Below are 15578 nucleotides of genomic sequence, written 5' to 3' on the forward strand. Positions count from 1 at the left end.
ACATGTTTTTTTCACACATAGTTTTAGCTTTTAGTTTAGTTTTAACTGTAACAAACTTCACAACCAAATTTATATTTCTAGTTATCTTTACTTGACACTTCTTATTACTGTGTTTATTATTACTATTAAACTCCATTATTCTGCTCACTGTAAAAAAATAAAAAAATCCTTTTTTTTCATTCATGTGGTCCTCATAGATGTAAATGTTTTGGGGTTTTTTGAGTACTCGAGTACTCCCCTGCATCCTTGCTTTTAAGGCCCTAATAGAATATATGCTGGACTCTGAGGTTTTGTCATTAAACAAGATGGTTTTTTTCTTCTCATATTTCAAATAAACTAATCAGACCAAAATTTTGTGTTGACCAAGATCAAAGGATTCTGAGTTCTTATTTAAATTCAAGAGCTGTTCCATGTGCCATAGCTGGTGTCTTCTTTGTGTATTTTTATGGCTTTTTCCTTTTAATTTAACCATTCAAACATCTTCTCCTATTCTGTGAAGTAAACCACATTTACAGTAAAGTGATCAGCCTCCTGTCATTTCCTCTCCAAACACTAATAAGATCCAGTCTTCAAGTGACTTTAAAAAAGGTTTTGACTTCCCCTGTGTTTGGGATTCATTGCTTGCTTCTAGTTTTTCAGCGGCTGCAGATGGCATCAACCCTTGTCCCACCTAAAGAGCGGGGCGTTTAAGAGATCTGCCAACATTTCACAGCTAGTCTGAGGTATGTGTGGCCGCAGGATGTTGAGCAGCAAGAAGTCTGAGCAGGTGAAGAGAGTCCTGAGGGAAAGCTCGGTTCTCCTCCTTCGCTCGCCGAGATGTAACGGAAGGATCGGCCTGGCATTCGGAGAAGTGCTACATCCCGGCAACAGGCCAGACACTCGGACAGCTGGCACTGTGTATGTGTCTCAGTCTTCCTCTTCTCTCACAATATGACAGTGTGTCAGTGGTCTGTTTTCATCTCCTAATTGGCAGTACCAGAATAGTGTGAACATCGGAGGTTGGAGTCTCAGGAGGAGTCTTCTTAACTGTGGCTGACTGCCAATCGGAGGTGGCGGAAAATTGGAATCTGTAAACAAATCACAGCCTCTGCAGAAAGAAGAGAATACTTCCTACACAGGGGGAGTTACAGGCCTCCGTGTCAGCTCTGAATCAGCTGCAGGATGACTGCAAATGCGAGAGATATTTGCCCTTTTGGTGGAAGCTGCTGTAATTCTGATCAATGCTACCCTCTGCTGCCACAAAGCATTAATCACAGCTCTCTGCCGTCCCCAACTTTCATTTCAAAGTTAGACAAAGTGATTTTGGAGATAGGCGACTTATGCCTCCATGTTGAAAGAAAAGCTGAACTGATTTTTTAGCTAAACAAGCGCCACTTGTTTGATCGTCCTGTCCAAACAAATCTTAAAATGTGCTTTGAATGCGATCATCCTGAATGTAGAGTGCTGGCTTTGAAGTTAAAGCATCTCTCCAGATGATGTTTATTTTAAAAGAAAGAAAGAAAAAAAAAGGTGAAGATAAAAAGTGAGCTACTTTAATTAGCCCTTAAAATGATCTGGTTGTTCGCAAATCCAGCTTTGCCTGGAAGCAAATGTGAGATTCACTGACTCATTGAGATCAGGCAAATTTACAAATATAATAATATTAATAAAATTCCTTAAAAATGCTGAGAAATATGCTAAGAACTCACATACAGCAGTATTTTCTGTCATTTTACAAGAACATTCAGCATTTTTTCTGAGCATTGTAGTTTTACAAACAAACGACAATAAAATAGAAGCTCATTCTCTTTCACTTGACAATACTTTCTTTAAAGATATAACACAGTTTGGGGTCAACTTGAAAGAAAAGCAGATGTGAAATGTAAAAATGAGGTCAGAGGTCAAATGTGACATTTGGATACAAACTATAAAGTCATATTTAGAATCCACGTAACCGCTATCATTTCCTAAATGTTGCCAATGCAAATAAAAGCACACAAAGATGTCATTTAATAAATGGTAGACCTTTTTTGACCTTTAAAAAAGTCACCTGATATGTAGAATCCCCTTATATCATTCCCTATATGATGTCAGCACGAACAATGGCAGCAGGAAACAGTTAAAACTTTTTCTATATAGTTCCATATAGCATCATTATCACTTTGACCTTTTGATAATCGTGTCAAATATGACATGATCTTTATACGGTGCTTTCTCTATGTTAACGATACACACCACACTTCATAATAATCATAGTTTCTAAGTTATAAGGATTTCTGCCAATTTTTGATCAATAAATCATTAAGCTGACTTTGAAGACCTTGGTTGATGTAAGCCAAATTTTAATAGATTGTTAACACTACCCAACACTACACCCCTAAAACGTTTTTATCAGAATTCATTTAAAAATTATACATATCTATCTATCTATCTATCTATCTATCTATCTATCTATCTATCTATCTATCTATCTATCTATCTATCTATCTATCTATCTATCTATCTATCTATCTATCTATGTGTGTGTGTACATATATATGTATATATATGATCTACAAAATGCTCTTTTGACTTTATGTCTTCAGAATAGAACAGAACAAAACAGAATAGACCTTTATTGTCATTGTCCCTGTACAGCGAGGTCATACAAAGAAATATCATAAACAATGAGATCATTCTTCATTTATTCCCGGGTGGACAAAGTGTTAGAGCAGCAGTGCAAGAGGCGAGGTAATTATATCTGTAGATCTTGACACAAATAATCATGATCACACAGACACGATAAACGTCGCCTGTCGATGTAGTGTTAGACTTTCACCAGCAGAGGGCGCCGTGCGATAAATACAATCTGTTTTGAATCCGGTCACATGTGGTCAGCTCAGCCTGAGAGGAAACACAAAAGGAACCTTATGAGTGAGCTGCACCTTGCAGGCAGCTGGTTTCTGGAATACTAAAGGAAACACACACACACACACACACACACACGCACACACACACACACACACACACACACACACGAGTTCTGTTTCATGAAAGAGAGCTTTCTAAACTTTTGTTTGTCACAACATCTGAGTTGGACTGCAGAGCCACTCTTATTGTACTCCATCACAAACTAAAGGTCGTTTCACCTTATAGTCATTAACATGGTGTTTCTCTGTGTTTCTCAATGACAGGAAGCGGCTATCTCATAGGAAGTGGAAGTAGGAGCGTCCCTCTCTCACACACAGAGCCTGCCTCCATGTTCGTCCACTCGCCTGCCCATCCTGTAGCTGTGAGCGGTGTGAGCCAGGAACACCCCCTGTTTTTTCGCAAGGCTACGGCTGCCTGCTAGTATTTTAGTAATCGTCATCCTCCCTGACCTGCTGGCCCGATCCTGGCGCCAGGAGTCTCTACGCCTCCCCTCCACCTCCCCCTACCCGACCCCACGGATAATTCAGACCAGCTGTTGCAAGGTGCCTTGCTTACTCCCACCCACCATATACTCACACTTGCCTCTTCTACAGCCTTGAGTTTGTCTTAGGAAAAAAAGACCCTTGGTTTTGGGCTTTTTTTTTTTTTTTTTCTGGAGGCCTCTCACTCTTTGCATGGGGTCTCACTGGTGCATAAAATAAATCCAAGTCAATCACAGGCCTATTTCTTGCTCTGAAACAAATCAGCACCGTGTCTGGATTTGATGTTGCAATGTGGGAACACGTTATTCAGTGTGTGTCTTGTAGCTAAAACTTTAACACGGATATTTCTCCACCAGTGTCACCGACCTGAATTTCTCTCATTCCTCTAGCTGCTCAGTCCTAATGAAGTGGAATGTGTGTCACTGTGAAATGAGCCCAAGACAGAACTCAGTTTTGTTGCCTTATGCCTCCGCAGAGCCATCTCTTCATTGGAGTCACATGAAGACCATGTGTGTTCTCGGTGATCAAGTGACACTGTTAGGAGATGGAGAATTGTTGCCAAGGAAAGAATGCTTGACGAGAAGAACGAGAAAGAAAAGGGGTCCGTTTGCCACAGATCAGTCTTGCCTGTGCCGAATTCGCATTGCGAGAAAGGAAGCAGATTTAGTGCAGTTTTATGCTTCGTCTTCTTCTCTGTACTTGTGTGTTTTTGGAATTTGGGGGCTCTGTGTAAAGTAAGGTGCCTCTCTGTCTACGGTCTAACCACAGAGGGACTTTGGACTGAGTTGGAGGGGAACCCCGAGCTTTTTGATCCTTGCTCGTCAACCCCCAGCACTGCTGAGTAACGGCCCACAAGTGAACTTCATGTGTGTGTGTGTGTGTGTGTATGGATTTTGGATTGTTTCTTTCACAGTGGTGGTGGCGGTGCGGTTGCCTCATAGAACAGCAGTGGATGGCTGTCAGAGACAGAGGCCCAATAGAGGGTGGGGGCGTTGGAGTTTGTGACGTGGGGGTGGTTGTGGTACAAAGAGCTGTTCTGGTGGAACTATGGAGGAAAATAGTTCATGCTGCATTGGGATTTCCTGCCTTTGCCCTGGCCCCCCTTCCCCTTGCCTGCTCTGTTCTCGACGCCCTACGGCTATATGGCTCGGACAGTATTTCAGCTTGAGATGGGTGGATGGGCAAAGTGGTTAGATTAATGAAAAGGACCTCAAGATTCATGGGGCGAGAGATTCAGTGTTGATCCAGACTTTCGCAATCTGGTTTTTTTTTAAATTCCATTTCCTCTCTTTAATCTCTCCACCCACAGGCCACGGTGCAGATGAATATTTTTCATCACAGGACTGAGTGTCTCACTCATGTCTCCCACTGACATGCACCATTTCTGCGCAGTGATATCTGATCTCATATTATCCACAGCTGGAATACACATCGAAAGTGTAGCTGGAAGACTGCGACACTGCTGTCCGTGTTGAATGTAGAAAGGACAGGTGCGTCACCATTTGGCCGCCCTCAGACATGTCGCTTCTGTGTCAAAGAGTAGGTGGATGGTGGGTGGGGAGGGGGTCTGGGTGTGAAACTTCTCTTGGAGGGCTTTGATCTGGAAGTGTCAGCAGCAGAGTTTGGAAAGGGATTGGGGGGGGGGGCATGTGTCACTCATTAGCAATGTGGTGAGAGTGTGCTGGCTCACAGGTTTTCCTGCTGTGGAGAGGATGCTGTGAAAATGGCTGCTCACAGAGTGCCAATAAACCTTGAGGGTGGCGTCAGGGCTCGGAGCTGCGAAGCTAAAAATAAACGCTGGAAGAAAGCAGCGCAGTTCACTTTAATAACTGTCTATGTGTTGAGCGTTGCTTTCATTGCTCTTTGTGGCACACACACGCACACGTATGCTAAACTGATAGCACAGGAAGTCGAATAGACGATTTCATTGAAAAGCCCCACTGCCAGCATTCACTGTCTTGGGAGAGGAGGGAAATGGAAACCAGATGTCTGAGATCCACCGTGAATAAGTCAAAGCTCTCAGACTATGTCAGTTCCCCCTCTTCCCATTGGTGGACTGAAACTTTTCTGCGCTGTCATCAGTAATGTCTATAATACTCCCTCCCTGTGGACATCTCTCACAGTCTTGGCTGCAGCTCTGAATTGGAGACTCCGGGAAAGAAGCTTCACTGTTCCAGTAGATGATCATTTTCTGTATTCCTTAGATTTCAAACCTCACCACATTCCTCAAATTTCAGGGTAACTTCCCATATCCCAGGACTCAGTCGGGTGGCAAATCTCTCAGCGCTCCTTTGTGGATAGATTGCTTTCTCTTGCTTGAGAAAATAACAAGCTATAGAGTAATGACTTAACAAGCAACAGGATAATGGCTTCAGCATGTGCAGTGCTGTGTGCGTGTGTCTCTGTGCGTGCATAGATTTGGGATTGAGCGAGTGCTTGCTTATTGGCCTGTGTGTATCAATTGTTTGGGAACCAACTGTGCAGAATCAACCGCTCCTCTGTGTGGTTGGTGGAGTTGTTTGAAAGCTGGACTGCTGATGAATAGATCGTTCTTGTCCTGGTCTGAAGCCTCACAGCCTTTGGGGATTCAGCAGCCCTCGGTATGTCACAATGACAGGACAGTCTGTGGGGTGTCGGTGGGAGTGTCGGGTGTTTTCCATCATAAACAGCTGCTGCATAGGCCTCCCACGCAGCAGACAAGTTCTCAGTGTGTGTGGGTCTGCCTGTGCTCACCTATGTCTGCGTGTGTTTATCTGAAGATGCCTGAGAGGTAGAATTGAGGAATGATCGATGACAATATGACAGCTGTTGCATGTAATCTCTGCGTGAGTGTGTGCGCACACGAGCAACATCGTGGCTGTTTACTGTCTCAGGGAAGTGTTTGGATGCCACGCATCTGTTCCCAGGGTGCACTGCCGCCGGCTTTGACTTTCTTTGATCTCCGTCTTGAACAAATGGGAAACCTTGGACATCTTCCACTTCAGCAGTGACAAACCAAACTCCCATTCCTGCTCCAAACAGGTCTGTTTCTCATGCTGGTGTGGTTTATGAGGCTGTTCATGGGAAATGACATGCCACAGACACTATCATGACTCAATTAGCAGCTTTCCTCCGGATAGTGACATTCAAGTGTACAACACATTTAGACATGGCATGAGCTGGCATGCCCGGGTAAGCATATCTCACTTTCACACAGAGCTTTCTAAGCTCAACAAATCAAAATCTTGAAAAGTTAGAAGCAAGCGGGGAGGCAATCTGTTTCCCAGCACACCGCCAGATTCTGTTTACACACGGTTACACAGAGACATGTTCCAACGTGTGGGCACAAATCTACATTACCTCTTTCATAATACTCTTTTAAGGCCTCGGGCAACAGCTCAACGTCGTCTTGAACTTTTTCTGGGAAAGTATGCTCAGGTGCATTCTCCTGTAGCAAACAGGTGATATTTCCTCCTCTGGCAGGTGGAGAGGGTTATTAAGTATGACCCTAACATTTAGTGATAACTTTCTACAGTTTTAGAAAAGAGTCACAATGGGCAGTATCTGCACTTCTGCTTAGAATGAAATGTGATATATTCATGTTCCCTCTGGAAAATGCTTATAAATCTGGACAATCCTCACCTTGTTGATCACTATGCCAAAATTACAAAACAAGGGAAAAAAACTATGTAGCCTACTTGGAGTTCCGTGCTAGCAAGCAAAGTTAGCTTTCCTACATGTGGACAAGATAGCATGTTAATGTTAACTTTAAGGTTGAAGCACCACTATGATAGTAGCAGTCTCTCAGAGACTCGAGCTGGCTGTTGGCCAAGTAGCAACCTCAGCCTATTTATTGGTAGGGGTGTGGTTGCTTTGAATAACAGGTGGATGCCAGGACAGGTGTCAGTCCTGCTAGCTCTTTGCTAAGCTTCCCTGCAGCTGGTTCGAGTCATTTTACTGGAAATACTGACTATGTTTTTTGATGGAACTACTATAGCTTGCCTTGTGGTTATTTGTACTAACAGACAATTCAAGAAGTAATAATTTAGCACTCATTGCTCTCTTCAAAAAACTGAAGTCCCAGCTTCAAAGTGGTTGTCCACAAACCAATGGGTGACGTCACAGGCATCTATCTTTTCTATACAGCCTACGCTGTAGACTTGTCCTTGTTTAGTTGCGAGACCTGGTTTTATTTTTCATTTTAGGGTAGAGGAAGCTCTGCTTTGGCTGCTCTTGTGTCAAGTAGGCATGCTTCTCCGTGGCTTGCTGAGATGTCACACAGGAATTTAGGAGTAATGATTTTTTTTTTTTTATTAAAAGTTAGGTCAGGATACTCTCAGAGAATCTCTGGCTTCCTGTTCCAATGTATAACTGAGGTCTATTTTCTCCCTCCATCTCCCCTCCGACCCCATCAGCCACAGTGCAAGCCAGTACCCAGAAGGACACATGGAGGCAAGGCAAAGAGCTCAGGCGCCGTCCATCCTTCTACCTCTCCCCCTTCTCCCCTCTTTCTCGCTATGCTTCTCACTGGCATCGAATCTGCAGCAACACATGTCTCTGATCAAGTCCAGCCTGCGTCATCAGTTAGTAAACTCCAGGCTCCAGGAAAACCAACAGAGAGCACATTCATAGCCGGCGACCCTGTGACTGAGTGTGTGATTCATTACTCTTTAATATGCACCCCCTACCCCCATCCCCCAACCCACCCAACCACTTCTCCAATCCAGCCTTGGGGCAACTCCACAGCCTGATCAAATCCATCATTAAGCATATTTGTGGTGTTACCGCTGTTGGCCTTCTTATTTACCAGATGCAGCGGTTGCGTCTCTGGCCTGTTTGCAGCTCAGCGGAGAGGAATTAGCTTTGCATTCTGACATTTGCATCACTAGTCCAAACTCTGATTGTATTAAGAGTGAGACAACAGAACTCCAAGGAGACCTCTGAGGGAGAGAAGAAAAAAAAACCCTCCCACCAAATGTTAGGCAATGTTAACATTCAAGAGCAATAAAGTGCTCTTTAAGCAAGGTGATAGACACCGAGAGGTGCTAATTTTTGCTGGAGGAAGCCGAGAGAGTAACACGTGAGGTGAGAGGTTTTGGGGGAGTATGCCTAGCAAAACTGAGCAGTCGTTTTATTCTTAGGAGTAGAAGAACGAGTGTCACTTTGTTCCCATTCCCACAGACACACCAGTAATGAGGTTATCTTTCACAGCTGGGGTTCTCAATGTGGAGTGGCCAGGCCAATGGTGACCAATACTGACATTTTATATTAAACTCGAGTGTAACAATGAAAGAATACTCTACTGTATTTTCTACCATAATACACCACCAACCCCTAAACAGACGGACTGGAAACACTTATGTTTTCATATGATTTCCTTTTCCCGTGTGAATCTCAAATCAGTCGATGGCTGCCTAAATCACAACTTTGAGAATCCCAGTTTTACACATGCAGGATGAATCCAGGATAAAACACTTTATTTGGACTTGTCCACTGGTGATACTCATCCTACTGTCAAGTGACTGTAACATCTCAAGTGTGACATGCTAGCTATGTATATTCGGTGTCAGTGTTATGGCTTATCCAGAGGGGCAGTAAGCATCAGACTAAGCAACAGTCTGAAGCTAAAGTGGATGTCTGAAGGCCTCTTCCTGGGAGACTTCTCTCCAGGTCTTGTGTGTCATGAGTGCAGGATGAGTCCTGTTTATGAGATGCTGACAGCTCCTTCCTGTCTCCCAGACCATGAGCCCTAACTGCTGCTGCACTGAAGGCCACTCTTTAGTTCCTGGCCACCCAACTCCACCCCAAAAAGTTGGCTGCGAGAGCAACCATGGGTGGGACAGCTGATGGGGGGGATGGGACACAGCACTGGCACTGGCAAACTGCAGCAGCCAAAAAAGAAAAAGAAAAAAAAAAACACCACATGAGCACTTTAGCTTTTCGACCCAGGGCTGCTTTTTTGGGTAAAGTAGGCCAATGTAAACTCCCACTTCCTGTCCGCCTTGTCTCAGAGGGGGAGAGATGATCCTCCTGTGAAGAGGGAAAGGGCTGCTGCTCTGTAGGGACCGTTTCCACATACTACTCGCACACGCACACACACACACACACACACACACACACATAAATAGACATACAGCAGTAGAGGCAGGCAGAGAGTGAGTGGGAGAGTGCAAGCGAGTGAGCGAGGAATACACAAACACAGTGGGGTTCAGGAATGTTAAACACATGCTTTATGGCATAAATAGCAGCCACTTTTGGTAAATTACAGTGAGTGCTCTGGCACTGTAAAGCACACAGCAGGAAAACGTTCTCAGATTTCAGATCCAGGCCTCCACTCTCCCCCGAGGAACAAGGGAAGGGGAGCATGTTGTGTTTTTAATTCTCTATAAAAAGGCAGAAAGAAGTACAAAAACTTGTGATGCAGCAAAGAATTGAACTGTGCCTGTGTTTTTACAGGAAATGTATAAGGCTTCGCACTATCTGGGAAAACTCTGACCTAGTTATAAAGGATAGAGGAAAGCCAGATTTGTCCAAGGTTCAAAACATTTAGCACAAAAATAAATAAATAAATAAAACTAGAAAGGCCTTTGCTTTTTCTGAACACACATATCATATATCGCTGCAGTATCCTATAAATCTTAGATGATGAGAAATATGACAGAGATTAAAATCATCAGGAAAAGCCAATCAAGAGTAAACCTGAGGATAATGTTTAATTTGAGGACTCGTTTCAATTGTGTCTGCTGCCAGAGCTAACACCCTGACCTCGGGACATACCAGCTGACATCATCGAAATAGTTTGAGCTAACATCCAACAGCCGATCTTTTAATAGTGCTTTTATCCAAAAGCACAATAACTAAGACACACGAGAACATGAGGGCAAAAGGAGCCACAATCAGCCACATCCTCTAATGAAATCCTCACATTATTTCCGTGATGGAGGTTGTTGGTGTTTGTCCACAGATGTTTAAGAATTTGCATAAGCAATCTCATTTGAGGATTGCGTGAGGTGAGCCACCGTTACATGCTGCAGAAGGCGTCCTGGCTGGTAGCTGACTCAAAAGGAAATAGGGAACTTTGCCGTGGAACACCTTACCTCACTCTGTGTTGGCCCAGCTGGCTCAGCCCACGCACACCAACTCCAACTAACTGACTGACTGCTGGCTTGACTAGTGGCCTGACTTACTGACTGCAAGCACGAGAGACATGGGAACTAAAGCTAAACAGTTTCTGACCCACTGTCCAGGCAGAGGAAGAGGAGAATGTAATTCTCTCCCCAGAGAGGGAACAATATATTTACACTGCAATCAAGTAGTAATAAGAAATCCCCTATAAGATCATTTTAAAAAAAGGTAGGTGAGCACATATGAATTAAATCTTCAATCTTGGGCTGGACAGGAGGGGAAAGAGAAGTTGACTTTTTTTGCTCGAGTTCTTTTAACTGTACACTCACATATCCAGTAATGTTTGCACAGTGACGAGCGAGAAGTAAATGGCAGGTGCAAACTGGAAGCAGGTGCATTCAGTTGTTTCCATCCATCATCAGCACAGTGTGTTCACCTGCACATCTGCAGTTCAGTTTCAACATCCCGGTCATTTCGCTCACTAATTACAAGGCGCTGAGCAGAAATTTCCCAGTTAATGATCAAACAGACTTTCATGAACCAACACTTCTCAGCCGCGCTCGTTTCGTCGCATCGAAGCGGAGATAAAACAGCCGGTTCGCAGGTTTTAATAAACATAAATTACTTTATTGAATGAAAGGATATCAGCTGCGAAATACAGGGAATAGGAAGTGAACACACAAGCATAGCACAAAAATATGACATAACGCATCACTTGCACATTGCACTATTAAACACTGCCATAAAATGTTCAGGAAAGTTTTTTAAAAATTCATCTTTGCATTGTCCATTTACAGGGTCCTCATTACATCATAGGCAAGCACGTCTCCATGCTGTAAACTATAAAATTCTTTGGTCCCAGCCTTTTTGCATTTTAAAACTTTATAGAACTAATTTCTACTAATACTGCAATCATTTTTTAAAGCCATGACTACTAAATGAGGTAAACACACAAGGCACATTTTGGTTTCAAAAATAATATAATTTCAAGGCACGTATTTATTTCAGTTATATGGCTTTGGCTGACATTATTAACACTGTGGTAACCTAGAATGCATGGCAGAGCTGCACAGTGAAACTCTTTTGGAAAATAACAGACGAAACGGCTTTTCCTATCTCCTAAACACATCAGATTAAAGAGAAGGTTTGGATGTAGCCAAAATAGAGGCTTAAAATGATCCCCCAACTGGTGAAGAAAACACTAACTGGTGCCATTCTTTTGTGATGACATGCTTCCTCTTTTTTCTTAAGCAAACCAAGGGCAGTGGAAGTCACCTGCTATCAACCAGCGAAGGTCAGGGCTGTAGCACCTGTTAGCACCTCGTCTATCTACACCACAGTACCGAGGACAGCTGTGTGTGCACTCAATTGTGTGTGTGTGTGTGTGTGTTTTGAGACACGCTAAGAGATTTATTCCACCCACGCACCCCTACCTCTGAGCAGCTGTGTCTCGGCCATGATCCTGAGCTGACCGGCACCAGGACAGAGACGGGAAAGAACACCTCTTAACCCAATGAGTTCACTACATATTTGGTGTTTGGAATGGGCACAATAGCAACATAGGAGCTGATATCAAGTGAGTGTCTGCATAGTGCAGTTCAGATTTGGTCCAGCCTCAAGACCTTGGACTATATTTAAAAAGAAAAAAAAATCAGCTTGTCAGCTGTTTTTTTAATGGTGAAAAAGAGGCTTGTAAAGTCAGATCCATAATGAGGTTTAATTCCATCCAGGTCTCATAAAGCAGGCCATTTCATGCTCTTTGTGGCCTTATAGGTCCTCAACAGGGCAACCGGGCTTGTGAAAACCTCTTCTCCATGGCTGCAAGCCCTCCTGAGCTCTGAGTGGGTCCCCTCTGCCTCCCTTCAGGCCGTCTCACACCGAAGTGGAGCAGCACCCCGAGGAGCTGTGTTTTTGCAGCAGTGACATGCGGCTGAAGGTGCGAGAGCACACGCTACATTGGTACTTCTTCACCTCGGCGTGGGTCTGCAGATGAGCCCGTAGATTGGAGCGGTCGGCGAAGGCCCGGTTGCAGTGGGGGCAGGAAAATGGGCGCTCACCTGCAGGGAAAAGTTTGGAAACATATGACTTCACTGGAACTTCCCTCTAGATGTGACTAAAAATCCCATACAGGGACACAACTCGAGCATCGCTGAGTTCACAAGAGCTTTCCACTAACACCTCACACACAGCAGTCACATTGTGAAGATAATAAAGAATCACATGGCAGACCGGTGGGGTCAGAGACTGACTGAATTAGCATGATTTAATCAGGGCCAAATGAGATTACGCTAACAAGTTGCTGCAGGTACTAAATGCTCAGTGATAGCAGGGAGCCCTCAGGCTTTCCTTAAACCTTTTGTCCCTCCATTCTCCCGTGATAACCAACAGTAGTGGTAAGATAATTAGCAGACGAGTCATTGTTGCCGAGACATTAAACACAATGTGTAATCAATGAGTGCAAGGTCTACAGAGGGCTTCCCTGTGTGATAATGTCTGCTGATTGAGTGTTGAGCTCATCACATTGATTGTCATGGATATCCTGCTGCCTCACACACAGTCTGAATGATAAGGGAGTGACCTGCTGCTGACTAACAATGATGTCAACTCATACGCAGAGCTACAAATTTTCAGTAACACAGATTTCTTCATTCATGTGTCAACAATCCATTGGAGAGTTGCCAGATACCATACAGTGTTGCACAATACGTGTGAAAATGGGTCTTACCTGTATGTGTGCGAATGTGACCGCGCAGCAGCCACGGCCTGGAGAAAGCCTTCCCACAGGTGGTGCAAACGCAGGGCAAAGTGTGTGAGCGGATATGCATCTTCAGAGCCCCCAGGCTGGTGTACTCTTTGGGGCAGTGTTTGCAGAGGAAAGCTGGCCTGGCAGCTGTGGCAGGGGTCTCTCTCTCTTCTTCCTCCTCTGGGGGACTGATATGAGCCATGACTCCTGTGCATTTCATCCGCTGGCGAGGGCCATACGTGTGCACGGGTTCAGGACTAGGGGGGTCCGAGGTGCGCCCCTCATCTTCCTCTCCACTGCTGCTGGCATTGCTGCTGAGGCTGGATGGGGAGCTGAGGTCCAGGGGCCCTGTGTTGGCAGAAGGCTCTGTTTGGGAGGCTGGCAGGTAAAGGGTGGGGAGAACACTCAGATCCCACACCAAACCTGTGGTGAAGCAGGTGGCAGTGGAAGTGGTGTTGACTGATGAGAGATCAGCAAGAGTATAATTCTCCAAATAAGTGTCTGTTAAGGAAAGAGGATGATTTCACAGCCAGTGTTAGAAAACTTACAAAAGTTAAATATTAAGCTTGCAAATGCATTACTGAAATCTAAAAGTAAATCCATTCTCTGAAAACAACTTTATCTATTCTCATGGACTGCATGAATTCTCTTCTTGACTGATTTAGATTCTGCGTTTTTCTTGTTTTTTTTTTCTTTTCCTCATGATTTACTGAGTATAAAGTTAGAGCCATGGGAAGGCTCTGTGGCCGCTTCCTCCCACGTATTCACAAGGGCTTGTAACATGAATGGAGCTCTGTCTGGGTGCAGGAAGGGGGGTAAAGTGCATCTAACGGGTCCCAACTTGAACGGGGAATAGACTGGTTTGTAGTCGGACCAGACTTACAACACATTTATAAAATGTTCTTACATTCGACTTGAATTTTACTTCTACAGTTAGAAAAAGGGACAGTTTCATGCCTCATTTGCGACGCTTATGTAAGGATGCTTTCATAATTCATTGAAGGGATAAACAACTTCGTAACTCACCGTTCTGGCATTCCAGTTCACTGTAGTTTGGCTTTTGCTTAGCGAAGTATTTCTTGACCAAGAAAGATCGAGGCATTGTCCTTCTTTGAGGGTGTAGCAACTGTGCGTTAAAGTATCCTGTGGTCACGGCGCACAGTTTCTAGAAGACGAAAAAGTCGCTTATAATCTTGCTCTGCGGATCCGTGGGAAACAGGGGGGAAAAAGTCCTCCAATAGCCCCAAAAGTTAAAGTGGAACTTCAGCAAAAAGTCATATGTACAGCTTTCATGAAGAGTCTCTAAATACTGGCCTCTGTTCTGAAATACTCTGACACAGGCAAGTAGGGGTGTGCTCACCCCGAGGGCCCTCCCCACCTTCCCACCTCACATATCGCCGCTCAAGTGCTCAGAAAGAAGCCTTCACGCTCAACACACTTTACGACAACAAAAACATGAGCCTCACAGCCTTTCCACAGGAATCCAGCGGTGCTGAGCCGCAGACAAGAAAAGGTGAAGGAACCATAGCGAATTGTTTTATTGACATGCGTGTAAATGGCAGCTTGGGTGACTGTGGCTGTCTGTGGTGCAATGATGCAGATTCTTGGAGGTGTGATGACAATTTGCCCTCTATTAAGCTCGTATAATTATAGATACAGAAGGATATAAACATCTGACCACATATATACGTAATAATAACACCGCAACAATAATTCCAAGCAAATGAAAGAATGAGAATAACCATATGCTGATTTGAAAACACACTGGCTGCTATTGTGAAACCACATCTTGACTTGGTTTAAAGTGTCATCGGACTTTCCATTTTAAAAAAGGTGCAGCTTGATATAGAATAAGCTATATGCCAGTTTATCAATTTATGGACCGTAGATCAACGTCAGCAGAGTAACGGCACCATCTCCTGGAAGAAAGGAAGTAAAACTATATGACCATTCACGCCATGTGAAACCACTTTGCTGTCAAAGCGGTCTTCTTGCGTCCAAGTCATGTCACCCGTGAAATAGCTTTAAACAAACTAGAAGAAGGTTGTGCACGTTTGAACAGCAAACGTGATATAGTAATCCACGATTTAAAAATAATATCATTACTGCGAACATAACACACAATAACACAAAACAACAGATTCATGAATGACAGATGATAAACCAGTAGTAATAATCAGTTTGTCCTACTGGTTGGTAGAAATCCTGGAGTAAATCATATTCTTCTGATATTGAAAAGAAAAAAAAGAACACTGAAATTGAATATACCTGACAGATTTAAGCATACATCCATACAGTGATTTTTTGTGTACATTTCACGCACGTGCTTGTCCTTCACATCACGGACAATGAGCCGATCA

General features: G+C 43.9%; 1 protein-coding gene across 1 annotated transcript; it reads right to left on the reverse strand.

Moving 5' to 3' along the window:
- Positions 1-11088: 11088 nt before the first annotated feature.
- On the reverse strand, positions 11089-14537 carry snai1a (snail family zinc finger 1a). The gene is made up of 3 exons (XM_063473185.1): positions 14245-14537; positions 13201-13719; positions 11089-12532 (listed from the first exon to the last, which is right to left on the reverse strand). The coding sequence occupies exons 1-3, from the start codon at positions 14318-14320 to the stop codon at positions 12348-12350; spliced, it is 780 nt and encodes a 259-aa protein (XP_063329255.1). The 5' UTR covers positions 14321-14537; the 3' UTR covers positions 11089-12347.
- Positions 14538-15578: the final 1041 nt, after the last annotated feature.

This window comes from Pelmatolapia mariae, linkage group LG5 (assembly GCF_036321145.2).
Source record: "Pelmatolapia mariae isolate MD_Pm_ZW linkage group LG5, Pm_UMD_F_2, whole genome shotgun sequence".
NCBI lineage: Eukaryota > Metazoa > Chordata > Actinopteri > Cichliformes > Cichlidae > Pelmatolapia > Pelmatolapia mariae.